This window comes from Carassius carassius, chromosome 7 (genome assembly GCF_963082965.1).
Source record: "Carassius carassius chromosome 7, fCarCar2.1, whole genome shotgun sequence".
NCBI lineage: Eukaryota > Metazoa > Chordata > Actinopteri > Cypriniformes > Cyprinidae > Carassius > Carassius carassius.
The window spans coordinates 33,917,546-33,944,732 of record NC_081761.1 but is presented as its reverse complement, the minus strand read 5'-3'; the positions used below and the strand labels follow the sequence as shown (position 1 = coordinate 33,944,732).

General features: G+C 38.3%; 2 protein-coding genes and 1 long non-coding RNA gene across 3 annotated transcripts; all 3 read right to left on the bottom strand.

The window, feature by feature from the left end:
* Nucleotides 1–79: 79 nt before the first annotated feature.
* On the bottom strand, nucleotides 80–8,504 carry LOC132144249 (mucin-5AC-like; the record flags this gene model as incomplete). The annotated part of the gene is made up of 4 exons (XM_059555031.1): nucleotides 80–94; nucleotides 4,260–4,664; nucleotides 5,358–5,510; nucleotides 7,716–8,504. Coding segments are annotated over 4 exons (1,362 nt in total), but the record flags the coding sequence as incomplete, so codon positions are not given.
* A 4,368-nt stretch (nucleotides 8,505–12,872) lies between these two features.
* LOC132144248 (mucin-5AC-like) lies at nucleotides 12,873–14,444 on the bottom strand (the record flags this gene model as incomplete). The annotated part of the gene is made up of 2 exons (XM_059555029.1): nucleotides 12,873–13,568; nucleotides 13,920–14,444. Coding segments are annotated over 2 exons (1,221 nt in total), but the record flags the coding sequence as incomplete, so codon positions are not given.
* A 965-nt stretch (nucleotides 14,445–15,409) lies between these two features.
* Nucleotides 15,410–17,481, bottom strand: LOC132143185 (uncharacterized). The gene is made up of 3 exons (XR_009434211.1): nucleotides 17,380–17,481; nucleotides 16,218–16,289; nucleotides 15,410–15,559 (listed from the first exon to the last, which is right to left on the bottom strand). It is a non-coding gene; the product is annotated as an uncharacterized LOC132143185 (long non-coding RNA).
* Between the last annotated feature and the right edge of the window lie 9,706 nt (nucleotides 17,482–27,187).

Below are 27,187 nucleotides of genomic sequence, written 5' to 3'. Positions count from 1 at the left end.
GTTGTTGTGATTGTGGAAGTCTCTGTTGTTGTAGATGTTTCTGCTGCACTAGTGGTTGATGATTCTGGAGCAGTTGCTGTCAGTGTGGAAGTCTCTGTTGTTGTAGATGTTTCAGGAGCTGTTGTGATTGTGGAAGTCTCTGTTGTTGTGGATGTTTCAGGAGCAGTTGTTGTTATTGTGGATGTCTCTGTTGTTGTAGATGTTTCTGCTGCACTAGTGGTTGATGTTTCAGGAGCAGTTGTTGTGATTGTGGAAGTCTCTGTTGTTGTAGATGTTTCTGCTGCACTAGTAGTTGATATTTCAGGAGCATTTGTTGTGATTGTCGAAGTCTCTGTTGTTGTAGATGTTTCAGGAGCTGTTGTGATTGTGGAAGTCTCTGTTGTTGTGGATGTTTCAGGAGCAGTTGTTGTTACTGTGGATGTCTCTGTTGTTGTAGATGTTTCTGCTGCACTAGTGGTTGATGTTTCAGGAGCAGTTGTTGTGATTGTGGAAGTCTCTGTTGTTGTGGATGTTTCAGGAGCAGTTGTTGTTATTGTGGTAGTCTCTGTTGTTGTAGATGTTTCTGCTGCACTAGTTTTTGATGTTTCAGGAGCAGTTGTTGTGATTGTGGATGTCTCTGTTGCTGTAGATGTTTCTGCTGCACTAGTAGTTGATATTTCAGGAGCAGTAGTGATTGTGGAAGTCTCTGTTGTTGTAGATGTTTCTGCTGCACTAGTAGTTGATATTTCAGGAGCATTTGTTGTGATTGTCGAAGTCTCTGTTGTTGTAGATGTTTCAGGAGCTGTTGTGATTGTGGAAGTCTCTGTTGTTGTGGATGTTTCAGGAGCAGTTGTTGTTACTGTGGACGTCTCTGTTGTTGTGGATGTTTCAGGAGCAGTTGTTGTTATTGTGGATGTCTCTGTTGTTGTAGATGTTTCTGCTGCACTGGTGGTTGATGTTTCAGGAGCAGTTGTTGTGATTGTGGAAATCTCTGTTGTTGTAGATGTTTCAGGAGCTGTTGTTGTGATTGTGGAAGTCTCTGTTGTTGTAGATGTTTCTGCTGCACTGGTGGTTGATGTTTCAGGAGCAGTTGTTGTGATTGTGGAAGTCTCTGTTGTTGTAGATGTTTCAGGAGCTGTTGTTGTGATTGTGGAAGTCTCTGTTGTTGTAGATGTTTCAGGAGCTGTTGTTGTGATTGTGGAAGTCTCTGTTGTTGTAGATGTTTCTGCTGCACTAGTGGTTGATGTTTCAGGAGCAGTTGTTGTGATTGTGGAAGTCTCTGTTGTTGTGGATGTTTCAGGAGCAGTTGTTGTTATTGTGGTAGTCTCTGTTGTTGTAGATGTTTCTGCTGCACTAGTTTTTGATGTTTCAGGAGCAGTTGTTGTGATTGTGGATGTCTCTGTTGTTGTAGATGTTTCTGCTGCGCTAGTGGTTGATGTTTCAGGAGCAGTTGTTGTGATTGTGGAAGTCTCTGTTGTTGTGGATGTTTCAGGAGCAGTTGTTGTTATTGTGGTAGTCTCTGTTGTTGTAGATGTTTCTGCTGCACTAGTTTTTGATGTTTCAGGAGCAGTTGTTGTTATTGTGGACGTCTCTGTTGTTGTAGATGTTTCAGGAGCTGTTGTTGTAATTGTGGAAGTCTCTGTTGTTGTAGATGTTTCAGGAGCAGTTGTTGTGATTGTGGACGTCTCTGTTGTTGTAGATGTTTCAGGAGCAGTAGTTGTGATTGTGGTAGTCTCTGTTGTTGTAGATGTTTCTGCTGCACTAGTGGTTGATGTTTCAGGAGCAGTTGTTGTGATTGTGGAAGTCTCTGTTGTTGTAGATGTTTCTGCTGCACTAGTGGTTGATGTTTCAGGAGCAGTTGTTGTGATTGTGGAAGTCTCTGTTGTTGTAGATGTTTCAGGAGCAGTAGTTGTGATTGTGGAAGTCTCTGTTGTTGTAGATGTTTCAGGAAAAGTTGTTGTTATTGTGGTAGTCTCTGTTGTTGTAGATGTTTCTGCTGCACTAGTAGTTGATATTTCAGGAGCATTTGTTGTGATTGTCGAAGTCTCTGTTGTTGTAGATGTTTCTGCTGCACTAGTGGTTGATGTTTCAGGAGCATTTGTTGTGATTGTGGAAGTCTCTGTTGTTGTAGATGTTTCAGGAGCAGTTGTTGTGATTGTGGAAGTCTCTGTTGTTGTAGATGTTTCAGGAGCAGTAGTTGTGATTGTGGAAGTCTCTGTTGTTGTAGATGTTTCAGGAGCAGTAGTTGTGATTGTGGAAGTCTCTGTAGTTGTAGATGTTTCAGGAGCAGTTGTTGTGATTGTGGAAGTCTCTGTTGTTGTAGATGTTTCAGGAGCAGTTGTTGTGATTGTGGAAGTCTCTGTTGTTGTAGATGTTTCAGGAGCAGTAGTTGTGATTGTGGTAGTCTCTGTTGTTGTAGATGTTTCTGCTGCACTAGTAGTTGATATTTCAGGAGCATTTGTTGTGATTGTCGAAGTCTCTGTTGTTGTAGATGTTTCAGGAGCAGTTGTTGTGATTGTGGAAGTCTCTGTTGTTGTAGATGTTTCTGCTGCACTGGTGGTTGATGTTTCAGGAGCATTTGTTGTGATTGTCGAAGTCTCTGTTGTTGTAGATGTTTCTGCTGCACTAGTGGTTGATGTTTCAGGAGCATTTGTTGTGATTGTGGAAGTCTCTGTTGTTGTAGATGTTTCAGGAGCAGTTGTTGTGATTGTGGAAGTCTCTGTTGTTGTAGATGTTTCAGGAGCTGTTGTTGTTATTGTGGTAGTCTCTGTTGTTGTAGATGTTTCTGCTGCACTAGTAGTTGATGTTTCAGGAGCATTTGTTGTTATTGTGGAAGTCTCTGTTGTTGTAGATGTTTCAGGAGCAGTTGTTGTGATTGTGGAAGTCTCTGTTGTTGTAGATGTTTCAGGAGCAGTAGTTGTGATTGTGGTAGTCTCTGTTGTTGTAGATGTTTCTGCTGCACTAGTAGTTGATATTTCAGGAGCATTTGTTGTGATTGTCGAAGTCTCTGTTGTTGTAGATGTTTCTGCTGCACTAGTGGTTGATGTTTCAGGAGCATTTGTTGTGATTGTGGAAGTCTCTGTTGTTGTAGATGTTTCAGGAGCAGTAGTTGTGATTGTGGAAGTCTCTGTTGTTGTAGATGTTTCAGGAGCAGTAGTTGTGATTGTGGTAGTCTCTGTTGTTGTAGATGTTTCTGCTGCACTAGTAGTTGATATTTCAGGAGCATTTGTTGTGATTGTCGAAGTCTCTGTTGTTGTAGATGTTTCAGGAGCTGTTGTTGTGATTGTGGAAGTCTCTGTTGTTGTAGATGTTTCTGCTGCACTGGTGGTTGATGTTTCAGGAGCTGTTGTTGTGATTGTGGAAGTCTCTGTTGTTGTAGATGTTTCTGCTGCACTGGTGGTTGATGTTTCAGGAGCAGTTGTTGTGAGTGTGGAAGTCTCTGTTGTTGTAGATGTTTCTGCTGCACTGGTGGTTGATATTTCAGGAGCATTTGTTGTGATTGTCGAAGTCTCTGTTGTTGTAGATGTTTCTGCTGCACTAGTGGTTGATGTTTCAGGAGCAGTTGTTGTGATTGTGGAAGTCTCTGTTGTTGTAGATGTTTCAGGAGCAGTTGTTGTGATTGTGGTAGTCTCTGTTGTTGTAGATGTTTCTGCTGTACTGGTGGTTGATGTTTCAGGAGCAGTTGTTGTGATTGTGGAAGTCTCTGTTGTTGTAGATGTTTCTGCTGCACTAGTGGTTGATGTTTCAGGAGCAGTTGTTGTGATTGTGGAAGTCTCTTTTGTTGTAGATGTTTCTGCTGCACTAGCGGTTGATGTTTCAGGAGCATTTGTTGTGATTGTCGAAGTCTCTGTTGTTGTAGATGTTTCTGCTTCACTAGTAGTTGATATTTCAGGAGCATTTGTTGAGATTGTCGAAGTCTCTGTTGTTGTAGATGTTTCTGCTGCACTGGTGCTTGATGTTTCAGGAGCAGTTTTTGTGATTGTGGAAGTCTCTGTTGTTGTAGATGTTTCAGGAGCAGTTGTTGTGATTGTGGAAGTCTCTGTTGTCGTAGATGTTTCTGCTTCACTAGTAGTTGATATTTCAGGAGCATTTGTTGTGATTGTGGAAGTCTCTGTTGTTGTAGGTGTTTCTGCTGCACTGGTGCTTGATGTTTCAGGAGCAGTTTTTGTGATTGTGGAAGTCTCTGTTGTTGTAGATGTTTCAGGAGCAGTTGTTGTGATTGTGGAAGTCTCTGTTGTTGTAGATGTTTCTGCTGCACTGGTGGTTGATGTTTCAGGAGCAGTTGTTGTGATTGTGGTAGTCTCTGTAGTTGTAGATGTTTCTGCTGCACTGGTGCTTGATGTTTCAGGAGCAGTTTTTGTGATTGTGGAAGTCTCTGTTGTTGTAGATGTTTCAGGAGCTGTTGTTGTGATTGTGGAAGTCTCTGTTGTTGTAGATGTTTCTGCTGCACTGGTGGTTGATGTTTCAAGAGCAGTTGTTGTGATTGTGGTAGTCTCTGTTGTTGTAGATGTTTCTGCTGCACTGGTGGTTGATGTTTCAGGAGCAGTTGTTGTGATTGTGGAAGTCTCTGTTGTTGTAGATGTTTCTGCTGCACTGGTGGTTGATGTTTCAGGAGCAGTTGTTGTGATTGTGGAAGTCTCTGTTGTTGTAGATGTTTCAGGAGCAGTTGTTGTGATTGTGGATGTCTCTGTTGTTATAGATGTTTCTGCTGCACTGATCGTGGTTGTTTCAGGAGCAGTTGTGATTGTGGAAGTCTCTGTTGTTGTAGATGTTTCAGGAGCAGTTGTTGTGATTGTGGATGTCTCTGTTGTTATAGATGTTTCTGCTGCACTGGTCGTGGTTGTTTCAGGAGCAGTTGTTGAGAGTGTTGAAGTCTCAGTTGTTGTAGATGTTGCTGATGCACTAGTGGTTGATATTTCAGGAGCAGTTGTTATGATTGTGAAAGTCTCTTTTGTTGTAGATGTTGCTGATGCACTAGTGGTTGATATTTCAGGAGCAGTTGTTGTGATTGTGGAAGTCTCTGTTGTTGTAGATGTTTCAGGAGCTGTTGTTGTGATTGTGGAAGTCTCTGTTGTTGTAGATGTTTCAGGAGCAGTTGTTGTGATTGTGGAAGTCTCTGTAGTTGTAGATGTTTGAGGAGCAGTTGTTGTGAGTGTGGAAGTCTCTGTTGTTGTAGATGTTTCAGGAGCTGTTGTTGTGATTGTGGAAGTCTCTGTTGTTGTAGATGTTTCTGCTGCACTGGTGGTGGATGTTTCAGGAGCAGTTGTTATGATTGTGGAAGTCTCTGTTGTTTTAGATGTTTTTGCTTCACTAGTAGTTGATATTTCAGGAGCAGTTGTTGTGATTGTAGAAGTCTCTGTTGTTGTAGATGTTTCTGCTGCACTGGTGGTGGATGTTTCAGGAGCAGTTGTTGTGATTGTGGAAGTCTCTGTTGTTGTAGATGTTGCTGATGCACTAGTGGTTGATGTTTCAGGAGCAGTTGTTGTGATTGTGGAAGTCTCTGTTGTTGTAGATGTTTCTGATGCACTAGTGGTTGATGTTTCAGGAGCAGTTGTTGTGATTGTGGAAGTCTCTGTTGTTGTAGATGTTTCTGCTGCACTGGTGGTTGATGTTTCAGGAGCAGTTTTGAGTGTGGAAGTCTCTGATGTTGTAGATGTTTCAGGAGATGTTGTTGTGAGTGTGGAAGTCTCTGTTGTTGTAGATGTTTCAGGAGCAGTTGTTGTGATTGTGGAAGTCTCTGTTGTTTTAGATGTTTCAGGAGCTGTTGTTGTGATTGTGGAAGTCTCTTTTGTTGTAGATGTTGCTGATGCACTAGTGGTTGATATTTCAGGAGCAGTTGTTATGATTGTGGAAGTCTCTGTTGTTGTAGATGTTTCAGGAGCAGTTGTTGTGAGTGTGGAAGTCTCTGTTGTTGTAGATGTTTCAGGAGCAGTTGTTGTGATTGTGGAAGTCTCTGTTGTTGTAGATGTTTCAGGAGCAGTTGTTGTGATTGTGGAAGTCTCTGTTGTTGAAGCTGTTTCTGCTGCACTGGTGGTGGATGTTTGAGGAGCTGTTTTTGTGATTGTGGAAGTCTCTGTTGTTGTAGATGTTTCTGCTGCACTGGTGGTGGATGTTTCAGGAGCAGTTGTTATGATTGTGGAAGTCTCTGTTGTTTTAGATGTTTTTGCTTCACTAGTAGTTGATATTTCAGGAGCAGTTGTTGTGATTGTGGAAGTCTCTGTTGTTGTAGATGTTTCAGGAGCTGTTGTTGTGATTGTGGAAGTCTCTGATGTTGTAGATGTTTCTGCTGCACTGGTGGTTGATGTTTCATGAGCAGTTGTTGTGAATGTGGAAGTCTCTGTTGTTATAGATGTTTCTGCTGCACTAGTAGTTGATATTTCAGGAGCATTTGTTGTGATTGTGGAAGTCTCTGTTGATGTAGATGTTTCTGCTGCACTGGTGGTTGATGTTTCATGAGCAGTTGTTGTGAATGTGGAAGTCTCTGTTGTTATAGATGTTTCTGCTGCACTAGTAGTTGATATTTCAGGAGCATTTGTTGTGATTGTGGAAGTCTCTGTTGTTTTAGATGTTTCTGCTGCACTGGTGGTGGATGTTTCAGGAGCAGTTGTTGTGATTGTGGTAGTCTCTGTTGTTGTAGATGTTTCTGCTGCACTGGTGGTGGATGTTTCAGGAGCAGTTGTTGTGATTGTGGTAGTCTCTGTTGTTGTAGATGTTTCTGCTGCACTGGTGGTTGATGTTTCAGGAGCAGTTGTTGTGATTGGTGTAGTCTCTGTTGTTGTAGATGTTTCTGCTGCACTGGTGGTTGATGTTTCAGGAGCAGTTGTTGTGATTGTGGTAGTCTCTGTTGTTGTAGATGTTTCAGGAGCAGTTGTTGTGATTGTGGAAGTCTCTGTTGTTGTAGATGTTTCTGCTGCACTAGTGGTTGATGTTTCAGGAGCAGTTGTTGTGATTGTGGAAGTCTCTGTTGTTGTAGATGTTTCTGCTGCACTGGTGGTTGATGTTTCAGGAGCTGTTGTTGTGATTGTGGAAGTCTCTGTTGTTGTAGATGTTTCTGCTGCACTAGTGGTTGATGTTTCAGGAGCAGTTGTTGTGATTGTGGAAGTCTCTGTTGTTGTAGATGTTTCAGGAGCAGTAGTTGTGATTGTGGAAGTCTCTGTTGTTGTAGATGTTTCTGCTGCACTGGTGGTTGATGTTTCAGGAGCAGTTGTTGTGATTGTGGAAGTCTCTGTTGTTGTAGATGTTTCTGCGGCACTGGTGGTTGATGTTTCAGGAGCAGTTGTTGTGATTGTGGAAGTGTCTGTTGTTGTAGATGTTTCTGCTGCACTAGTTTTTGATATTTCAGGAGCAGTTGTTGTGATTGTGGAAGTCTCTGTAGTAGTAGATGTTTCTGCTGCACTAGTTTTTGATGTTTCAGGAGCAGTTGTTGTGATTGTGGAAGTCTCTGTTGTTGTTGATGTTTCAGGAGCAGTTGTTGTGATTGTGGAAATCTCTGTTGTTGTCGATGTTTCAGGAGCAGTTGTTGTGATTGTGGAAATCTCTGTTGTTGTAGATGTTTCAGGAGCAGTTGTTGTGATTGTGGAAGTCTCTGTTGTTGTAGATGTTTCTGCTGCACTGGTGGTTGATGTTTCAGGAGCAGTTGTTGTGATTGTGGAAGTCTCTGATGTTGTAGATGTTGCTGATGCACTGGTGGTTGATGTTTCAGGAGCAGTTGTTGTGATTGTGGAAGTCTCTGTTGTTATAGATGTTTCTGCTGCACTGGTGGTTGATGTTTCAGGAGCAGTTGTTGTGATTGTGGTAGTCTCTGTTGTTGTAGATGTTTCTGCTGCACTGGTGGTGGATGTTTCAGGAGCAGTTGTTGTGATTGTGGTAGTCTCTGTTGTTGTAGATGTTTCTGCTGCACTGGTGGTGGATGTTTCAGGAGCAGTTGTTGTGATTGTGGTAGTCTCTGTTGTTGTAGATGTTTCTGCTGCACTGGTGGTTGATGTTTCAGGAGCAGTTGTTGTGATTGGTGTAGTCTCTGTTGTTGTAGATGTTTCTGCTGCACTGGTGGTTGATGTTTCAGGAGCAGTTGTTGTGATTGTGGTAGTCTCTGTTGTTATAGATGTTTCTGCTGCACTAGTAGTTGATATTTCAGGAGCATTTGTTGTGATTGTGGAAGTCTCTGTTGTTGTAGATGTTTCAGGAGCAGTTGTTGTGATTGTGGAAGTCTCTGTTGTTGTAGATGTTTCTGCTGCACTGGTGGTTGATGTTTCAGGAGCTGTTGTTGTGATTGTGGAAGTCTCTGTTGTTGTAGATGTTGCTGATGCACTAGTGGTTGATGTTTCAGGAGCAGTTGTTGTGATTGTGGAAGTCTCTGTTGTTGTAGATGTTTCTGCTGCACTAGTGGTTGATGTTTCAGGAGCAGTTGTTGTGATTGTGGAAGTCTCTGATGTTGTAGATGTTGCTGATGCACTAGTGGTTGATGTTTCAGGAGCAGTTGTTGTGATTGTGGAAATCTCTGTTGTTGTCGATGTTTCAGGAGCAGTAGTTGTGATTGTGGAAGTCTCTGTTGTTGTAGATGTTTCAGGAGCAGTAGTTGTGATTGTGGAAGTCTCTGTAGTTGTAGATGTTTCAGGAGCAGTTGTTGTGATTGTGGAAGTCTCTGTTGTTGTAGATGTTTCAGGAGCAGTTGTTGTGATTGTGGAAGTCTCTGTTGTTGTAGATGTTTCAGGAGCAGTAGTTGTGATTGTGGTAGTCTCTGTTGTTGTAGATGTTTCTGCTGCACTAGTAGTTGATATTTCAGGAGCATTTGTTGTGATTGTCGAAGTCTCTGTTGTTGTAGATGTTTCAGGAGCAGTTGTTGTGATTGTGGAAGTCTCTGTTGTTGTAGATGTTTCTGCTGCACTGGTGGTTGATGTTTCAGGAGCATTTGTTGTGATTGTCGAAGTCTCTGTTGTTGTAGATGTTTCTGCTGCACTAGTGGTTGATGTTTCAGGAGCATTTGTTGTGATTGTGGAAGTCTCTGTTGTTGTAGATGTTTCAGGAGCAGTTGTTGTGATTGTGGAAGTCTCTGTTGTTGTAGATGTTTCAGGAGCTGTTGTTGTTATTGTGGTAGTCTCTGTTGTTGTAGATGTTTCTGCTGCACTAGTAGTTGATGTTTCAGGAGCATTTGTTGTTATTGTGGAAGTCTCTGTTGTTGTAGATGTTTCAGGAGCAGTTGTTGTGATTGTGGAAGTCTCTGTTGTTGTAGATGTTTCAGGAGCAGTAGTTGTGATTGTGGTAGTCTCTGTTGTTGTAGATGTTTCTGCTGCACTAGTAGTTGATATTTCAGGAGCATTTGTTGTGATTGTCGAAGTCTCTGTTGTTGTAGATGTTTCTGCTGCACTAGTGGTTGATGTTTCAGGAGCATTTGTTGTGATTGTGGAAGTCTCTGTTGTTGTAGATGTTTCAGGAGCAGTAGTTGTGATTGTGGAAGTCTCTGTTGTTGTAGATGTTTCAGGAGCAGTAGTTGTGATTGTGGTAGTCTCTGTTGTTGTAGATGTTTCTGCTGCACTAGTAGTTGATATTTCAGGAGCATTTGTTGTGATTGTCGAAGTCTCTGTTGTTGTAGATGTTTCAGGAGCTGTTGTTGTGATTGTGGAAGTCTCTGTTGTTGTAGATGTTTCTGCTGCACTGGTGGTTGATGTTTCAGGAGCTGTTGTTGTGATTGTGGAAGTCTCTGTTGTTGTAGATGTTTCTGCTGCACTGGTGGTTGATGTTTCAGGAGCAGTTGTTGTGAGTGTGGAAGTCTCTGTTGTTGTAGATGTTTCTGCTGCACTGGTGGTTGATATTTCAGGAGCATTTGTTGTGATTGTCGAAGTCTCTGTTGTTGTAGATGTTTCTGCTGCACTAGTGGTTGATGTTTCAGGAGCAGTTGTTGTGATTGTGGAAGTCTCTGTTGTTGTAGATGTTTCAGGAGCAGTTGTTGTGATTGTGGTAGTCTCTGTTGTTGTAGATGTTTCTGCTGTACTGGTGGTTGATGTTTCAGGAGCAGTTGTTGTGATTGTGGAAGTCTCTGTTGTTGTAGATGTTTCTGCTGCACTAGTGGTTGATGTTTCAGGAGCAGTTGTTGTGATTGTGGAAGTCTCTTTTGTTGTAGATGTTTCTGCTGCACTAGCGGTTGATGTTTCAGGAGCATTTGTTGTGATTGTCGAAGTCTCTGTTGTTGTAGATGTTTCTGCTTCACTAGTAGTTGATATTTCAGGAGCATTTGTTGAGATTGTCGAAGTCTCTGTTGTTGTAGATGTTTCTGCTGCACTGGTGCTTGATGTTTCAGGAGCAGTTTTTGTGATTGTGGAAGTCTCTGTTGTTGTAGATGTTTCAGGAGCAGTTGTTGTGATTGTGGAAGTCTCTGTTGTCGTAGATGTTTCTGCTTCACTAGTAGTTGATATTTCAGGAGCATTTGTTGTGATTGTGGAAGTCTCTGTTGTTGTAGGTGTTTCTGCTGCACTGGTGCTTGATGTTTCAGGAGCAGTTTTTGTGATTGTGGAAGTCTCTGTTGTTGTAGATGTTTCAGGAGCAGTTGTTGTGATTGTGGAAGTCTCTGTTGTTGTAGATGTTTCTGCTGCACTGGTGGTTGATGTTTCAGGAGCAGTTGTTGTGATTGTGGTAGTCTCTGTAGTTGTAGATGTTTCTGCTGCACTGGTGCTTGATGTTTCAGGAGCAGTTTTTGTGATTGTGGAAGTCTCTGTTGTTGTAGATGTTTCAGGAGCTGTTGTTGTGATTGTGGAAGTCTCTGTTGTTGTAGATGTTTCTGCTGCACTGGTGGTTGATGTTTCAAGAGCAGTTGTTGTGATTGTGGTAGTCTCTGTTGTTGTAGATGTTTCTGCTGCACTGGTGGTTGATGTTTCAGGAGCAGTTGTTGTGATTGTGGAAGTCTCTGTTGTTGTAGATGTTTCTGCTGCACTGGTGGTTGATGTTTCAGGAGCAGTTGTTGTGATTGTGGAAGTCTCTGTTGTTGTAGATGTTTCAGGAGCAGTTGTTGTGATTGTGGATGTCTCTGTTGTTATAGATGTTTCTGCTGCACTGATCGTGGTTGTTTCAGGAGCAGTTGTGATTGTGGAAGTCTCTGTTGTTGTAGATGTTTCAGGAGCAGTTGTTGTGATTGTGGATGTCTCTGTTGTTATAGATGTTTCTGCTGCACTGGTCGTGGTTGTTTCAGGAGCAGTTGTTGAGAGTGTTGAAGTCTCAGTTGTTGTAGATGTTGCTGATGCACTAGTGGTTGATATTTCAGGAGCAGTTGTTATGATTGTGAAAGTCTCTTTTGTTGTAGATGTTGCTGATGCACTAGTGGTTGATATTTCAGGAGCAGTTGTTGTGATTGTGGAAGTCTCTGTTGTTGTAGATGTTTCAGGAGCTGTTGTTGTGATTGTGGAAGTCTCTGTTGTTGTAGATGTTTCAGGAGCAGTTGTTGTGATTGTGGAAGTCTCTGTAGTTGTAGATGTTTGAGGAGCAGTTGTTGTGAGTGTGGAAGTCTCTGTTGTTGTAGATGTTTCAGGAGCTGTTGTTGTGATTGTGGAAGTCTCTGTTGTTGTAGATGTTTCTGCTGCACTGGTGGTGGATGTTTCAGGAGCAGTTGTTATGATTGTGGAAGTCTCTGTTGTTTTAGATGTTTTTGCTTCACTAGTAGTTGATATTTCAGGAGCAGTTGTTGTGATTGTAGAAGTCTCTGTTGTTGTAGATGTTTCTGCTGCACTGGTGGTGGATGTTTCAGGAGCAGTTGTTGTGATTGTGGAAGTCTCTGTTGTTGTAGATGTTGCTGATGCACTAGTGGTTGATGTTTCAGGAGCAGTTGTTGTGATTGTGGAAGTCTCTGTTGTTGTAGATGTTTCTGATGCACTAGTGGTTGATGTTTCAGGAGCAGTTGTTGTGATTGTAGAAGTCTCTGTTGTTGTAGATGTTTCTGCTGCACTGGTGGTGGATGTTTCAGGAGCAGTTGTTGTGATTGTGGAAGTCTCTGTTGTTGTAGATGTTGCTGATGCACTAGTGGTTGATGTTTCAGGAGCAGTTGTTGTGATTGTGGAAGTCTCTGTTGTTGTAGATGTTTCTGCTGCACTGGTGGTTGATGTTTCAGGAGCAGTTTTGAGTGTGGAAGTCTCTGATGTTGTAGATGTTTCAGGAGATGTTGTTGTGAGTGTGGAAGTCTCTGTTGTTGTAGATGTTTCAGGAGCAGTTGTTGTGATTGTGGAAGTCTCTGTTGTTTTAGATGTTTCAGGAGCTGTTGTTGTGATTGTGGAAGTCTCTTTTGTTGTAGATGTTGCTGATGCACTAGTGGTTGATATTTCAGGAGCAGTTGTTATGATTGTGGAAGTCTCTGTTGTTGTAGATGTTTCAGGAGCAGTTGTTGTGAGTGTGGAAGTCTCTGTTGTTGTAGATGTTTCAGGAGCAGTTGTTGTGATTGTGGAAGTCTCTGTTGTTGTAGATGTTTCAGGAGCAGTTGTTGTGATTGTGGAAGTCTCTGTTGTTGAAGCTGTTTCTGCTGCACTGGTGGTGGATGTTTGAGGAGCTGTTTTTGTGATTGTGGAAGTCTCTGTTGTTGTAGATGTTTCTGCTGCACTGGTGGTGGATGTTTCAGGAGCAGTTGTTATGATTGTGGAAGTCTCTGTTGTTTTAGATGTTTTTGCTTCACTAGTAGTTGATATTTCAGGAGCAGTTGTTGTGATTGTGGAAGTCTCTGTTGTTGTAGATGTTTCAGGAGCTGTTGTTGTGATTGTGGAAGTCTCTGATGTTGTAGATGTTTCTGCTGCACTGGTGGTTGATGTTTCAGGAGCAGTTGTTGTGAATGTGGAAGTCTCTGTTGTTATAGATGTTTCTGCTGCACTAGTAGTTGATATTTCAGGAGCATTTGTTGTGATTGTGGAAGTCTCTGTTGATGTAGATGTTTCTGCTGCACTGGTGGTTGATGTTTCATGAGCAGTTGTTGTGAATGTGGAAGTCTCTGTTGTTATAGATGTTTCTGCTGCACTAGTAGTTGATATTTCAGGAGCATTTGTTGTGATTGTGGAAGTCTCTGTTGTTTTAGATGTTTCTGCTGCACTGGTGGTGGATGTTTCAGGAGCAGTTGTTGTGATTGTGGTAGTCTCTGTTGTTGTAGATGTTTCTGCTGCACTGGTGGTGGATGTTTCAGGAGCAGTTGTTGTGATTGTGGTAGTCTCTGTTGTTGTAGATGTTTCTGCTGCACTGGTGGTTGATGTTTCAGGAGCAGTTGTTGTGATTGGTGTAGTCTCTGTTGTTGTAGATGTTTCTGCTGCACTGGTGGTTGATGTTTCAGGAGCAGTTGTTGTGATTGTGGTAGTCTCTGTTGTTGTAGATGTTTCAGGAGCAGTTGTTGTGATTGTGGAAGTCTCTGTTGTTGTAGATGTTTCTGCTGCACTAGTGGTTGATGTTTCAGGAGCAGTTGTTGTGATTGTGGAAGTCTCTGTTGTTGTAGATGTTTCTGCTGCACTGGTGGTTGATGTTTCAGGAGCTGTTGTTGTGATTGTGGAAGTCTCTGTTGTTGTAGATGTTTCTGCTGCACTAGTGGTTGATGTTTCAGGAGCAGTTGTTGTGATTGTGGAAGTCTCTGTTGTTGTAGATGTTTCAGGAGCAGTAGTTGTGATTGTGGAAGTCTCTGTTGTTGTAGATGTTTCTGCTGCACTGGTGGTTGATGTTTCAGGAGCAGTTGTTGTGATTGTGGAAGTCTCTGTTGTTGTAGATGTTTCTGCGGCACTGGTGGTTGATGTTTCAGGAGCAGTTGTTGTGATTGTGGAAGTGTCTGTTGTTGTAGATGTTTCTGCTGCACTAGTTTTTGATATTTCAGGAGCAGTTGTTGTGATTGTGGAAGTCTCTGTAGTAGTAGATGTTTCTGCTGCACTAGTTTTTGATGTTTCAGGAGCAGTTGTTGTGATTGTGGAAGTCTCTGTTGTTGTTGATGTTTCAGGAGCAGTTGTTGTGATTGTGGAAATCTCTGTTGTTGTCGATGTTTCAGGAGCAGTTGTTGTGATTGTGGAAATCTCTGTTGTTGTAGATGTTTCAGGAGCAGTTGTTGTGATTGTGGAAGTCTCTGTTGTTGTAGATGTTTCTGCTGCACTGGTGGTTGATGTTTCAGGAGCAGTTGTTGTGATTGTGGAAGTCTCTGATGTTGTAGATGTTGCTGATGCACTGGTGGTTGATGTTTCAGGAGCAGTTGTTGTGATTGTGGAAGTCTCTGTTGTTATAGATGTTTCTGCTGCACTGGTGGTTGATGTTTCAGGAGCAGTTGTTGTGATTGTGGTAGTCTCTGTTGTTGTAGATGTTTCTGCTGCACTGGTGGTGGATGTTTCAGGAGCAGTTGTTGTGATTGTGGTAGTCTCTGTTGTTGTAGATGTTTCTGCTGCACTGGTGGTGGATGTTTCAGGAGCAGTTGTTGTGATTGTGGTAGTCTCTGTTGTTGTAGATGTTTCTGCTGCACTGGTGGTTGATGTTTCAGGAGCAGTTGTTGTGATTGGTGTAGTCTCTGTTGTTGTAGATGTTTCTGCTGCACTGGTGGTTGATGTTTCAGGAGCAGTTGTTGTGATTGTGGTAGTCTCTGTTGTTATAGATGTTTCTGCTGCACTAGTAGTTGATATTTCAGGAGCATTTGTTGTGATTGTGGAAGTCTCTGTTGTTGTAGATGTTTCAGGAGCAGTTGTTGTGATTGTGGAAGTCTCTGTTGTTGTAGATGTTTCTGCTGCACTGGTGGTTGATGTTTCAGGAGCTGTTGTTGTGATTGTGGAAGTCTCTGTTGTTGTAGATGTTGCTGATGCACTAGTGGTTGATGTTTCAGGAGCAGTTGTTGTGATTGTGGAAGTCTCTGTTGTTGTAGATGTTTCTGCTGCACTAGTGGTTGATGTTTCAGGAGCAGTTGTTGTGATTGTGGAAGTCTCTGATGTTGTAGATGTTGCTGATGCACTAGTGGTTGATGTTTCAGGAGCAGTTGTTGTGATTGTGGAAGTCTCTGTAGTTGTAGATGTTTCAGGAGCAGTTGTTGTGATTGTGGAAGTCTCTGTTGTTGTAGATGTTTCAGGAGCAGTTGTTGTGATTGTGGAAGTCTCTGTTGTTGTAGATGTTTCAGGAGCTGTCGTTGTGATTGTGGAAGTCTCTGTTGTTGTAGATGTTTCTGCGGCACTGGTGGTTGATGTTTCAGGAGCAGTTGTTGTGATTGTGGAAGTGTCTGTTGTTGTAGATGTTTCTGCTGCACTAGTTTTTGATATTTCAGGAGCAGTTGTTGTGATTGTGGAAGTCTCTGTAGTAGTAGATGTTTCTGCTGCACTAGTTTTTGATGTTTCAGGAGCAGTTGTTGTGATTGTGGAAGTGTCTGTTGTTGTAGATGTTTCAGGAGCAGTTGTTGTGATTGTGGAAGTCTCTGTTGTTGTCGATGTTTCAGGAGCAGTTGTTGTGATTGTGGAAATCTCTGTTGTTGTAGATGTTTCAGGAGCAGTTGTTGTGATTGTGGAAGTCTCTGTTGTTGTTGATGTTTCTGCTGCACTTGTGGTGGTTGTTTCAGAATTCGTTGTTGCCATCGTCGTGGCAGTTGTAGAAATTGTTGTTTGCAGCTCAGCTATTACTTGAAGAAAAAAAAAACTTATTGTACTTTTTAAGTTTTCATATACATGCCAAAAAAAATTATATATTTTTCATTTTTGTTTTTCAAATTATTATGCAAATTCATGCCAATTAAATGTTTTACCAACTACAAAAAAAAAACATATAAATAAATTAATGATTAAATAAATAATATGCTTTAATCATGAATATCACAATATCTATAAAAATCTTAAAGTATTTTTTTTCAGCCCCTTCGCGTGCTGTATACCTCATTGGACTACAATCCGCCACAAGGTGGCAATAAAGCATTTATAGTCTCAGTTTATATAGACACTAGGACAAAAAAGGATATACATGACCAACGATAGAGGGCGCTACAAGTTAAGAGTATCATCAGAACCGTACCTCTACTCACTACACTTTGCTCATTATTTCTCACTTGAGGTTTGTTTATTTAAATACATGTTCTCCACAAGTGCCTAAGACCAAACCTTCCAATTAATTTTGCTTGTAGATTACCCTTTTTTACATTAAAAATAAATAAATAAATAAATAAATATATATATATATATATATATATATATATATATATATATATATATATATATATATATATATATATATATATATATATATATATATATATATACATATTGTTGTGAAGTTGGATGACTTACAGATAAAAGTACATATTAGAACAAAAGCTCTCCACTCCATTGTGGAAAGTGTCAAGGGTTGAAGAAAACAATCTGTAAAGTAAGCAAAAGATCACTTAAGATTTTTTGAAACATAAATATTTTGTTAAATCAAAGGAAAAATCCAAACACATAAAATACAATAAAACAATAAATGAACCATCTAATGTATTTGTTAAAACAAGCACACACAAACACACAAGCTTAATCCTCAAAAAAAAAAAAAAAAAGATGGTTGTTACTTCAGCTTACATGTATCAGGTCGTTCTAGAGCCTTGGATCCACAACAGCAAAGATAATTGGTCATTTAAATAATTGGTCCCATTTTAGATTTGGTGGCCTTTACTACTATGTTGGTACATAAAAAAATAAGTACAATGTACTTATTGTGTTCACACATATTGCAAAACACTTTTGCTGCTACTGAAATGAGATGCAGGTAATGCTAGGGACAGCTTTGGTCTAAGGTGTAAGAAAAGATTTAAAAGTGTAATTAAACAGGTATCCATTTTAATGGAAAACTTTAAACGGATACCTGGAAAAATAGAATCAGACCATAAAATGTCTATCAATATGTATCTTTTATTTTGCATATTCATATGTAATTACAGAAATTAATTACAGATATAATGACATGCAGAATTTGTATAAGCATGATTACAATGTAGAAGCATGTATATACACAATAAGTGCATTGTATCAAATTATTAATTAAAAAATAAGCACATAGTTGTCATAAGGCCACATAATCTAAAGTGGGACCAGTAATTAAATGAATTCTAAAGGCAGTCTGTGGTGTCAATTCAGACAACTGTCTGTTATCTGCTAGAATAAACCAAAACTGCAAGCAGCATTTTCATTTATGCCCATTTCCCAAACTGTTACCCATTGCCATAAATAAAAGTTATCCGTTAAAACAGTTGTATGAGCAATTTAAAAAAAAGACCATTTGTAAACTGAAGTTATTAACTTGAATATCTCACAAAATTCACTACAGATTTCTGCAACCATCAATTTACTGAAAATGCATTTTTAGAAATGAATGCATTTTCTGTTATCCTATTCTGTTAAAATTTCTTGTTTACTTTGTAAATAACACAAACAACTTAAAAAGAAAAAAAATATAGTTATATAATGTCCTTACTTTATCCTTGAGCATATATCTTCAATCACGGAACTGTGAAATAAAAATGGATAATTCACTGTAGGTTCAACGTCTTCAAGGACTAGTTATCCTTCGCTCAAGTGTCAACACTTTTCTTCACTGACCTGTAGCAATACCGCCTTATATAGAACGCATGACGTGGTTGGGCTTTTTCTCCTTTATTGAAATGTACAAATGAGCAATGGAATGCTACTTGGCAGGGGCTGTGATTTGTTCTATTATTGTGTCTGTCAACAGTATGTTTTTTTAATCTCTTTCTCTCTCTCTCTCTCTCTCTCTCTCTCTCTCTTTCTACCTCTCTATAGACAAATTTATTATAGCTGTGATGAGGATGTTAAAGGAAGTTTGCCATGTTTATAAATAGAGGCTGTTTAACGACTTGAAAACCCTGTATTCAAAATGTTGATAAAAATCTTGACAGGAATATACGTCATATATATTCTATATTATATTATAGAGCGTGCTTTGTTTTGCATACTTGACATTGCTTTTTTTTAGAGTAATTCTAAACTTGCAATTGTTATTTTTGTTGGAATAGTAATATTCTCTGTGATGTCACAAGCTTATTCTTCCGTTTGCCGATTGTCGTTATTATTGATACACAAGATTATAGTTATTTTATATGTATTTATAAAGCAAAACAGACATATTTTTGATGTTAATAAATAATGCTTTAAATAATGAACAGTTTATTATTAATATTGTACAATTACAAGCATATTTATTTTCATTTGAATGCAACAATAATTTGCAGCTGAATCAAATGTAAAACTGAAAGACTTACTGTAGATTCATGTCTGGTGAGTACATAGATACATGTTTTAGATTACCACGCAGTACATTTACATAAATGCGTGTTTATTTTTCCTACGTCAAATGTTCATGATTATTACACATGCAAGATGTCAAGAGACACCTGGTTAATCAAAAGCATTCTTCACATTCTTTGCTTCTGGGAACGTTCTCCACATGCACCTTCTGAAATTGTTTCACTAGTTAAACTCCTAGTGCTGATTGGATATATTACATGATTATAGAAATATAATATATAATGTTCAATGACCTAGCCTTGTTCATATTGTGTATACTTTCAAAATTTTGACTGTTTAAATGGAATCAAAATCATAAAATATTCAGAAATGAACTGAATGATTTGAAGTGGAAATCCAATATTTAATAATATTGGTGGTGTTGGCGCAGTGGATAAGACACACGTCTTTGGTGTGAGAGACCCGGGTTCGAATCCACTGTGAGACACCAATGTGTCCCTGAGCAAGACACTTAACCCCTAGTTGCTCCAGAGGCGTGCGACCTCTGACATATATAGCAATTGTAAGTCGCTTTGGATAAAAGCGTCAGCTAAATGAATAAATGTAAGCTAAATGGATAAATGTAATAATTAGAGATGTAGAAAGAAATACACACGCACACACACACACACACACACACATATATGAAATTAAATTAACTGAATAAAGGCACTGAATATAAACAGGTATTGGAATTAAATAGTTGAATAGCAAGTAATAAGCAGCTTTAGAGTATGTCATAAAAAAGTGTAAGTATATAGTCTTCAAGTCATTTTGTTTCAAGTGTCACTTTGCATATAAAGTCAAGTAAAGTATCTGTCATTCTTACCATTACAATCAGTTCTTAGAAGTGAATAGATGGGTGTGGTGGGTGTTAATGTGAACCACCCACCATTTTATGCTTCCTGAAACTGCCAAGTGATACGTTGGACATGTTATAAACCAGACTTAGGAGAGATGTTTTATATTAAAGAGTATAATATAAAGTAAGTGGTCCTGTATCGTCTAATATATATGCTGTCCCATTTGTTTATGCCTGTGTTTGTGTGCATATGTGTGTGTACATGGTACATACATTTGTACATAGATGTTAACCTTTACCAGGCTAATTATCAGGGTGTGTTAGTAAAAATAGCAACCTCTTCTGTGAAGATGTTTAATGTTTATTGTACTTCTTTGTCAGCGCTTTATTTTAATTTTCATTAACATTTCCATTCTTACACATTGTGGATCTGCAATAGAAAGACATTTTATGCTTGTTAATAATGAATTCCACAGATCACTGTTGTTAAATAAACCTCTCTGAGAAAGATTATAGGTTTCGAATGACCAATTCATAACTTTACTGATTTTAACATTACTAATGTTTTCAAATATAAAGCCACAGTCTTTGTTATTATTAATATTGTCATCATCAGATGCATTGGATATCACTTTCTTTTACACTTCCTTCTGACAACAGGAAATCAATGCATAATATTGATCTGCAGGAAACAGATTTTTTTATAATTTGTCTGAAAATTCAAAGTAATGATTTGCAACTCATTAATCTTATGCTAATTTCAAATTTGATGCATGCGTTATCACAAAATGTGGGAGCAACTGCAAATATAAGACTTCTCACAGAAACCTTAACTGTCAATTCATTCATTACAAATGGTTTGTATGGGAAATGTTTAATGAAACTTTTAATTGTAATTTATATTCCAGAGGCTCCTCAGGCACTTTAATTTAAATGACATTTTTTGAGATTTATATAAAATGCTGTCCCTAAACTCCTGCTTGTACATTATGAATCAGCCTTAAATTTTTCATTATTACTCTGTAAATTGACTGCAGCCAAGTGAATTATTAATTGACATGACGGTTCTGGTTTTTGTACTGATTTCCTGAAGAAGTAACTGATTTTTGAAGTTGTTTTATTTATTTATTTATTTATATTTTATGTGCATTAATTGTTATTTTATTGTATGGTTGTGACACTATGCTAATATGTATTGTCAATAACTGCTTCTAAATGTGACAGGAATGGTAAAAGGAGAGTGGTTGCTGTTGGTGGGTGAGAATTTATTGAATTTTGTGTGTGTTGGTGTGTGTGTGTGTGTGTGTGTGTGTGTGTGTGTCTTTGTGTACATTAACATTGTGCAGGAATGGATGAATTTGTGTGGGTACAAAATAACCAGGGTTCATCCACCATGTATCATGCTTGTGCCACGTTCTTATGTCACTTGAAACTGTTTTAAATCTTACATGGGTATGATAGAATTACATATAAATGAAACTGCATTTCTCTGTATGTAGTCATCCCCACCCCTGGGCTAAATCATTTACATAATTAACTGCATAACAAAGACTTCTAATTTTGTTCATAGGGTTATTTCCTGTTCATATAAATGCATTATATCCATAATGATGTCAGCAATAATTATATTCATAACAATTTATTTTAGCAAAAACAACTGAACATTCGGCACAGCAGTTAAATCCTCCTTTGCCTACATTTACATAGCAGACGATTTTATCCAAAGCAACTTACAAATGAGAACAATAGAAGCAATCAGACCAACGAGAGAACAACAACAGAATACAAGTGCCATGACAAGTCTCAGTTAGTCTAGTACAGAACACGTAGATTTGTGTTTTTCCCCTAGAATAGAATAGAATAGAATAGAATAGAATTCTCTCCATTTGATGCTGTATGTGGTTCTTCTCCAAACCACATTTTTTTATCTGCCTTTCCAATGGGAGTGTGTTTTTCATTACAGATTGAGCTCATAACCATTTATGAGCATAATCAGACACATGATTTTCAACGTAAGAAATCTATGCATCTTCTTTGCAAGGCCGATGCACCCTTTTCTACATAGGAACGCTGAGACTCTTTTCAGAGTACAATAAGAAGTATTCAAATCATCAATACAAAAAGGAAAATTGGGTAAGATGTCATGCACCTCTTTTTCTCCAGCTCAGGTCTTCATCCTAGTGCAAATGTATCATCATGTCTGGTGTGGCTAGTAAGCATCGTGCAAAATCTTTTTTTAATCTGCATGATGCTCATTTTGAAAGGTTTAACAGTGAGGGTCCATGTATTCATCAACACTATCCGCAATTGTGGGATAATAAGTGATTATATGATACAATGTCAACATTCAGAGACATATATGAGTGCAGATATAGATGAGAAACAAAGCAAATGCACTATGACAAAAAAAGGTAACGCAAGGAGAAAACAACAATCATAAAAATAAAGGTTCCAAGGTGAGTTTTTAATCTAAACAACAATTTTACACTATAAAAAACCTTTTTGTGCAATGGAAAATTTCCCTGGACATTAACGGTTCTTCATGGAACCACAGATGCTAAAAAAGAACATTTTTTTTTAAGAGGGATAATGTAGAGGCCTCACTTAAGAGGTTCATTAGGATTGTTAACTTAATGAGTTACCTAAATGACTCTGTAACACCACTGACCAAGAGTGAAAACGTTTTTAAAAACAGTTCAAAATGGACTACAACCCATAAAAAAACTGAAAATCTAAAGAGCTCAGGTACCCTCAGGACATAGCAACAACACATCCCACATAGCAAACCATTGCATATGGTAGAGAATCTTGCTCGTGACGCACTTTCTCAGGAATGGTTCTTTTGCAAGCATTGGCATCTCTTTCAGGAAGTTTAGTACTATTGTATTATTGCTGCTGCCATTGTGTTAAATATCAAGAAACTATATCAAACTTGACAAGCAGGACATTTGTATTTTTAATCAGCTCATTTTTAAACAGCAGAATGCTTTCAACTAGGCTTTAAAAAGATGACACACTGTGAAGACATCCAACTAGACAGGCTGCATGCCAATGAAGTCCTAATCCTATTTTAGTACCTGTTAGAGTTGATAACAATACAACTGTAAATAGTTAAATATTTTATTCTAAAAAACAAAAACAAAAGAGTAAATTTGCTAAGTACATTATACTATGTTTGTAACTTTATTTTGTGACATGGATGGAGATGTTAAACCTTACAACAATATTGTTCTAAATGACTATGATTTGTGAGGCTTTGAAGGTGACATTGCAAGTAAATGTTTTGACATGCACCACATTAGTATGAAGTGGTCTCCACCCATGGCTGGAAAATAAACAAAAACCCAAAGTCACAAAGCGATCTTTTGTCAGTGTTTAGGTGCTTCTCTCTTATGAAGTATGGCAGTAACAATGGTGTTAATTACTGGTGTCCTGGGAACCAGATTGACCAAACTGGCTGAAGATGTCACATACGTCCCATAAGAAATCCATGTCAGTTTACAGTGGCCTACTCGGCTTTGTTCAAAGTTCACAGTTCACGATTAATTCATATGAATTGCTTGGGCTTAACGTGATACCATGAGATAAGTATAATGATCTCTTCTGTTTTTAGTTCGTTCACTATTTATATAATAATACTGAGTGTAGAGATGCCTAATGCTATGTATAATAGTGAGTCAAAACAGCAGGGAAAATACAATACACACTTTTACGGTAAGCTGCAGCTTATTATTGTCATTAGCATAGCTGGCATAACAATATACAGGCTTCTAAACTTTAAAAGGAAGAATTTAATGCTACCTACAACCTATTTGTTACTGACGTCAAAGACATCATCTGATAAAACATGGTATTTTCACACCAATGCACTTGTCACTTATGGTCAAATTTATAATATGAACACAGTTGCTGAACAATTTAATTTGGTTCATCCATTTATTGTATTTGTTTTGGTATGAATACTAATAAATAACATTACAGTTTTTTACGATTGTTTACACACTAAAATTAAAATTTCCACACAATTAGCAAAATTTTACTCCAATGAGCAAAACACCTCCACAGATTCGCACAACATTACACACAATGTCTGCTTCACCCTTTTTGCAAAACATTACACACAGTGATTTGTAAAACTCTACACACATTTTCACACCTTAGACACAGATAAGGATTGTGATGTTACTTCCTTGTAATTACAAAGCACCGCATTGCCAATTACCACACTAATGAACGAATTGGATAAACACATCTACCAGGTGTGGAAGCACACATGTGCTAATTTGAAAACGCAGCACTCAGGTGTGCTATAAAAGGCAGCAGGTGAGTTCACCTGTCTCCAACAAAAATGGAAGGAGTTAGAAGAAGAAGAAGAGTGAGAATGAGAGGGGGAGCTCAAAGAGGAGATGAAGGCGGTAGAGGAAGAGGAGAAGGAGGTAGAGGAAGAGGCATAGGTGGAGGAGAAGAAGGTAGAGGAAGAGGAGAAGGAGGTAGAGGTAGAGGAGAAGGAGGTAGAGGAAGAGGAGAAGGAGGTAGAGGAAGAGGAGAAAGAGGTAGAGGAAGACACCTAGGTAGAGGAAGAAGTAGAGAAGGACTTGAAGAGGTGATAGAACCTGAACAAAGAAGACGAGGACCAAATTTGACTCGAGAAATCCGTGCAACACTTATTGACCATGTTATCAACCATGGACTGACACTGATGGAAGCTGGACAAAGAGACAAATTTATTTTTATCTTTTTTTTTTTTTTTTTACATAGGATTGAGGGTCGAGGACACCAAGGTGGAAGGGGCCCTATGTTTAGTTGTGCACAAGAGGCCGCCATTGTAAACATGGTTTTGGCCAATAATTGTATCAGGCTACGAGAAATCCAAGCCAATATCATCAATGATGACAATATTTTCAATAACTAATAAATTCAGAGAGAGTGAAACATCTGTGCAATGAGTATGTGGAGGTATGCATTGTTCATCTGACTATGGTGTGGTATCATGCACTGCTCATAATGTTCTTTCACAAAAAAAAATACTGTGCTATCGATATTGAATAGCATCCTATTTTCTTTAATGTGTTTCAGAGAGTCTTGCAAATGGATGCTGCTGAAATTCAACATTAATTTATATATGTGGATGAGGCTGGATTTAACCTTGCAAAAACAAGAAGAAGAGGGAGAAATGTAACTGGGCACAGGGCAATCACCAATGTGCCAGGGCAGCGAGCGGGTAACATCACCCTTTGCGCTACTATCACACAAAATGGGGTCCTCCACCACCATGCAAATCTGGGACCCTATAATGCAAATCTGATACTTGAATTTCTTGACCGATTGCATGAGATTGTCACAGCATTACACCAAGTGGACCAGATGCGGTACATTGTCGTTTGGGACAATGTCTCATTTCATGAATCCTATAGAAGAATTTTTTTCAGCGTGGCGGTGGAAGGTATATGACCTGCGGCCTTATGACCGTTTGCCCCTCATTCAGGCCATGGAACAGGCATGTGATCTTATTGAAGCAGCTTCAGTGCAGGGGTGGATTCGTCACACAAGGCGATTCTTCCACCGGTGCCTTGCCAATGAAGACATAGCCTGTGATGTGGATGAAATCTTATGGCCTGATCCAGCCAGACGGAGAGACGGATAGTTACAGTATTCTTGTTGCTTTTACAGTAGTTTTCTTTCATTTCTGTTTACTTTTACTTTACTTTTCTTCAGAGTCAAAGTGTATGTACTGTAATTCATGCAGTAATTTTATATTTGTCTATAGATTTTATTTGTTTACAGTAATTGATATCATTGTTGGTTGATTACTGTAACTGATTATGGTAAGAAATACTGTAAGTATTTAAATAAATACTTGAAATATTCAGTCTGCAGCATCAAGTGTTGTGCAGTGCTTGGTAAGATTATAGTAGGCCTACAGTATTTGTCTACATTATCCTTATATCTCAAAACAAATCATGAATAATGTTGTGAGTTTCTCACTATTTTTTGTCACCTAAATTATCTCTTACATACAGTAAGAATGTCTGGCCAAAAATCTATTTTTTTTTTTTTTTTAATTTTTACAAATGTGTTTTTTATTTATCACAGCAGTGTGAAACTGGCTGCAATAGTGAATGATCATTGATGACTGTGTTGGTTAAATGAAAACAAATAGCATTTTCACAAATATGTGTATATGTTTTGACTGAAGTGTGTCATTTTGCAAACAATCTAGGAATTTTGCTAATTGATTGTGGTGTTTGGATAATTGTGATTTTATTTTGACAAAAAGAACTCTGTTTTCAAAATTGCATGTAAACAATTGAAAAAAACTGTAAATAACTAAACCAATACAACTAACTTATTATGATTAAATACTTCATACACATTTCATTTTCAAATCCAAGAGGTTACTGTAGTAAAAATGGGGATTATACACTGAATAGTTTATCTATTTAGATAATCTTAAACCACTAGAAATAATCGAAAGAAAGCATTAGGCTATAGTACTGCCATGCAAACAAGTAAAGATAATGCTCATAAATCCATGTTAACCCACATAACCAACAGCAAACATATCTACACTCTCCACATCAGAGCTTCAATTTTAAACAGATTGCTCTTCAGTTAATGTTTTACTGACAAAATATACGGAACAAAATATACCCTCTTGAGACCCTGCGGCCTCATATGAGGACATTACATTTTTGTGAATTTCTCTGAGACTGTTCATGCCACAGTTTTAAGTCTGGATGTCCCGTACAGAGCACATTCAGGGCTTTTCAGAGATACCAAATGATTGGATGTTTCACATGACCACTCCCTCTCCTTGGTCATCAAAATGTCTGAAATTAATTTAGTGACACTCTTATGGAAATATGATAATATTTTGTAGTTATCATTTAAATCTGTCTAATTTTTTAATTATGTGTCATAAATCAACATCTCAGGAAAATGTTATGGGGTTTCAAATCAAAATATGACTTTCTGTTACTAAACAGGACATTGATTTCATACATGTCCTCACATGAGGACACCGGGACTAAAAGCATGTTTATTACGCATTTTTGGAGACATAACAAATGAAAAGAGAAATAAATTATATTTCAATATTCTATGAAATATTATATATATTATTATGAAAATCTTGTCAATTATTACTCCCATTATTACACTTCTTTTTTCATTACATGTTGCCCCAAAAACACATTAATAGCCAAATTAGATTTAGTTTATAGATACATTGTATATAATGAGAAAACCCATTAATGGTAATTTTACACACATTTTGCAGAAATAAAAATGGTATATTGAATCATTCTGTTATAACATAGTTGAGAATCATCTTTATACAAAGTTTGGTAAAAAAAAAAAAAAAATCTTGAAAACTACAAATGTATCGGTGATTTAAAAAAATCAATTGATTTTGCATATGCATCTTCATTCATGTCTTTTCATTTTTTTTTTAAGAAATTGAGTCCCGATGTCCTCTACCGAGGACATAGCATAACTTATGAATGAAATGCATGAATGCAGAGCACAAGGCTGCACTGGGAAATCCTATGTGCAATGCATGACATGCAATGTGCATCTGTGCTTGCAAAGTGAACGAAACTGCTTTGCAGCATTTCACACCAGCCAATAGGGGCTATTCCAGACAGACAGTTTATGTGTGTCATACAGTAAGATAGACCCACTGTACTCGTATGAGGACATATTTTTCTGCAAAAACTACTTCCTGTACAAAAACAAATTTTAGGTTTTATACTTATTAGGTCCTACATATCCCAAATAGCAAGAACAATTATAAAATGCACACCAGGCAAACTCTCGGGTCTCAGGAGGATACAACAATTTACAAACATGTACATAACAACATGCCAAAATGTGCAAACCATTGATTCATAAATCAAAAACTGCATATTCTTGAAAAATATTTGAAGTCTTCTTTGTTTTTTTATTAACAATGTTCTCCAAACTGGTGTAGTCTTTAGTCTCTTGAAGAAAATGAATGAAATTTGGCTTGGATCCTGACCATTTCCAAAATAATACAAAGCTGTACGAGAAAAGTAAAAATATTATTATTACTTTCACTGGAATAATGCATTCATATAGCAATTTTGAAGTCAGTTCCTCTTTCACACAGATATAGCGGCAGAGTAACTGCGGATGTAGTGTAAAATGTATTTTG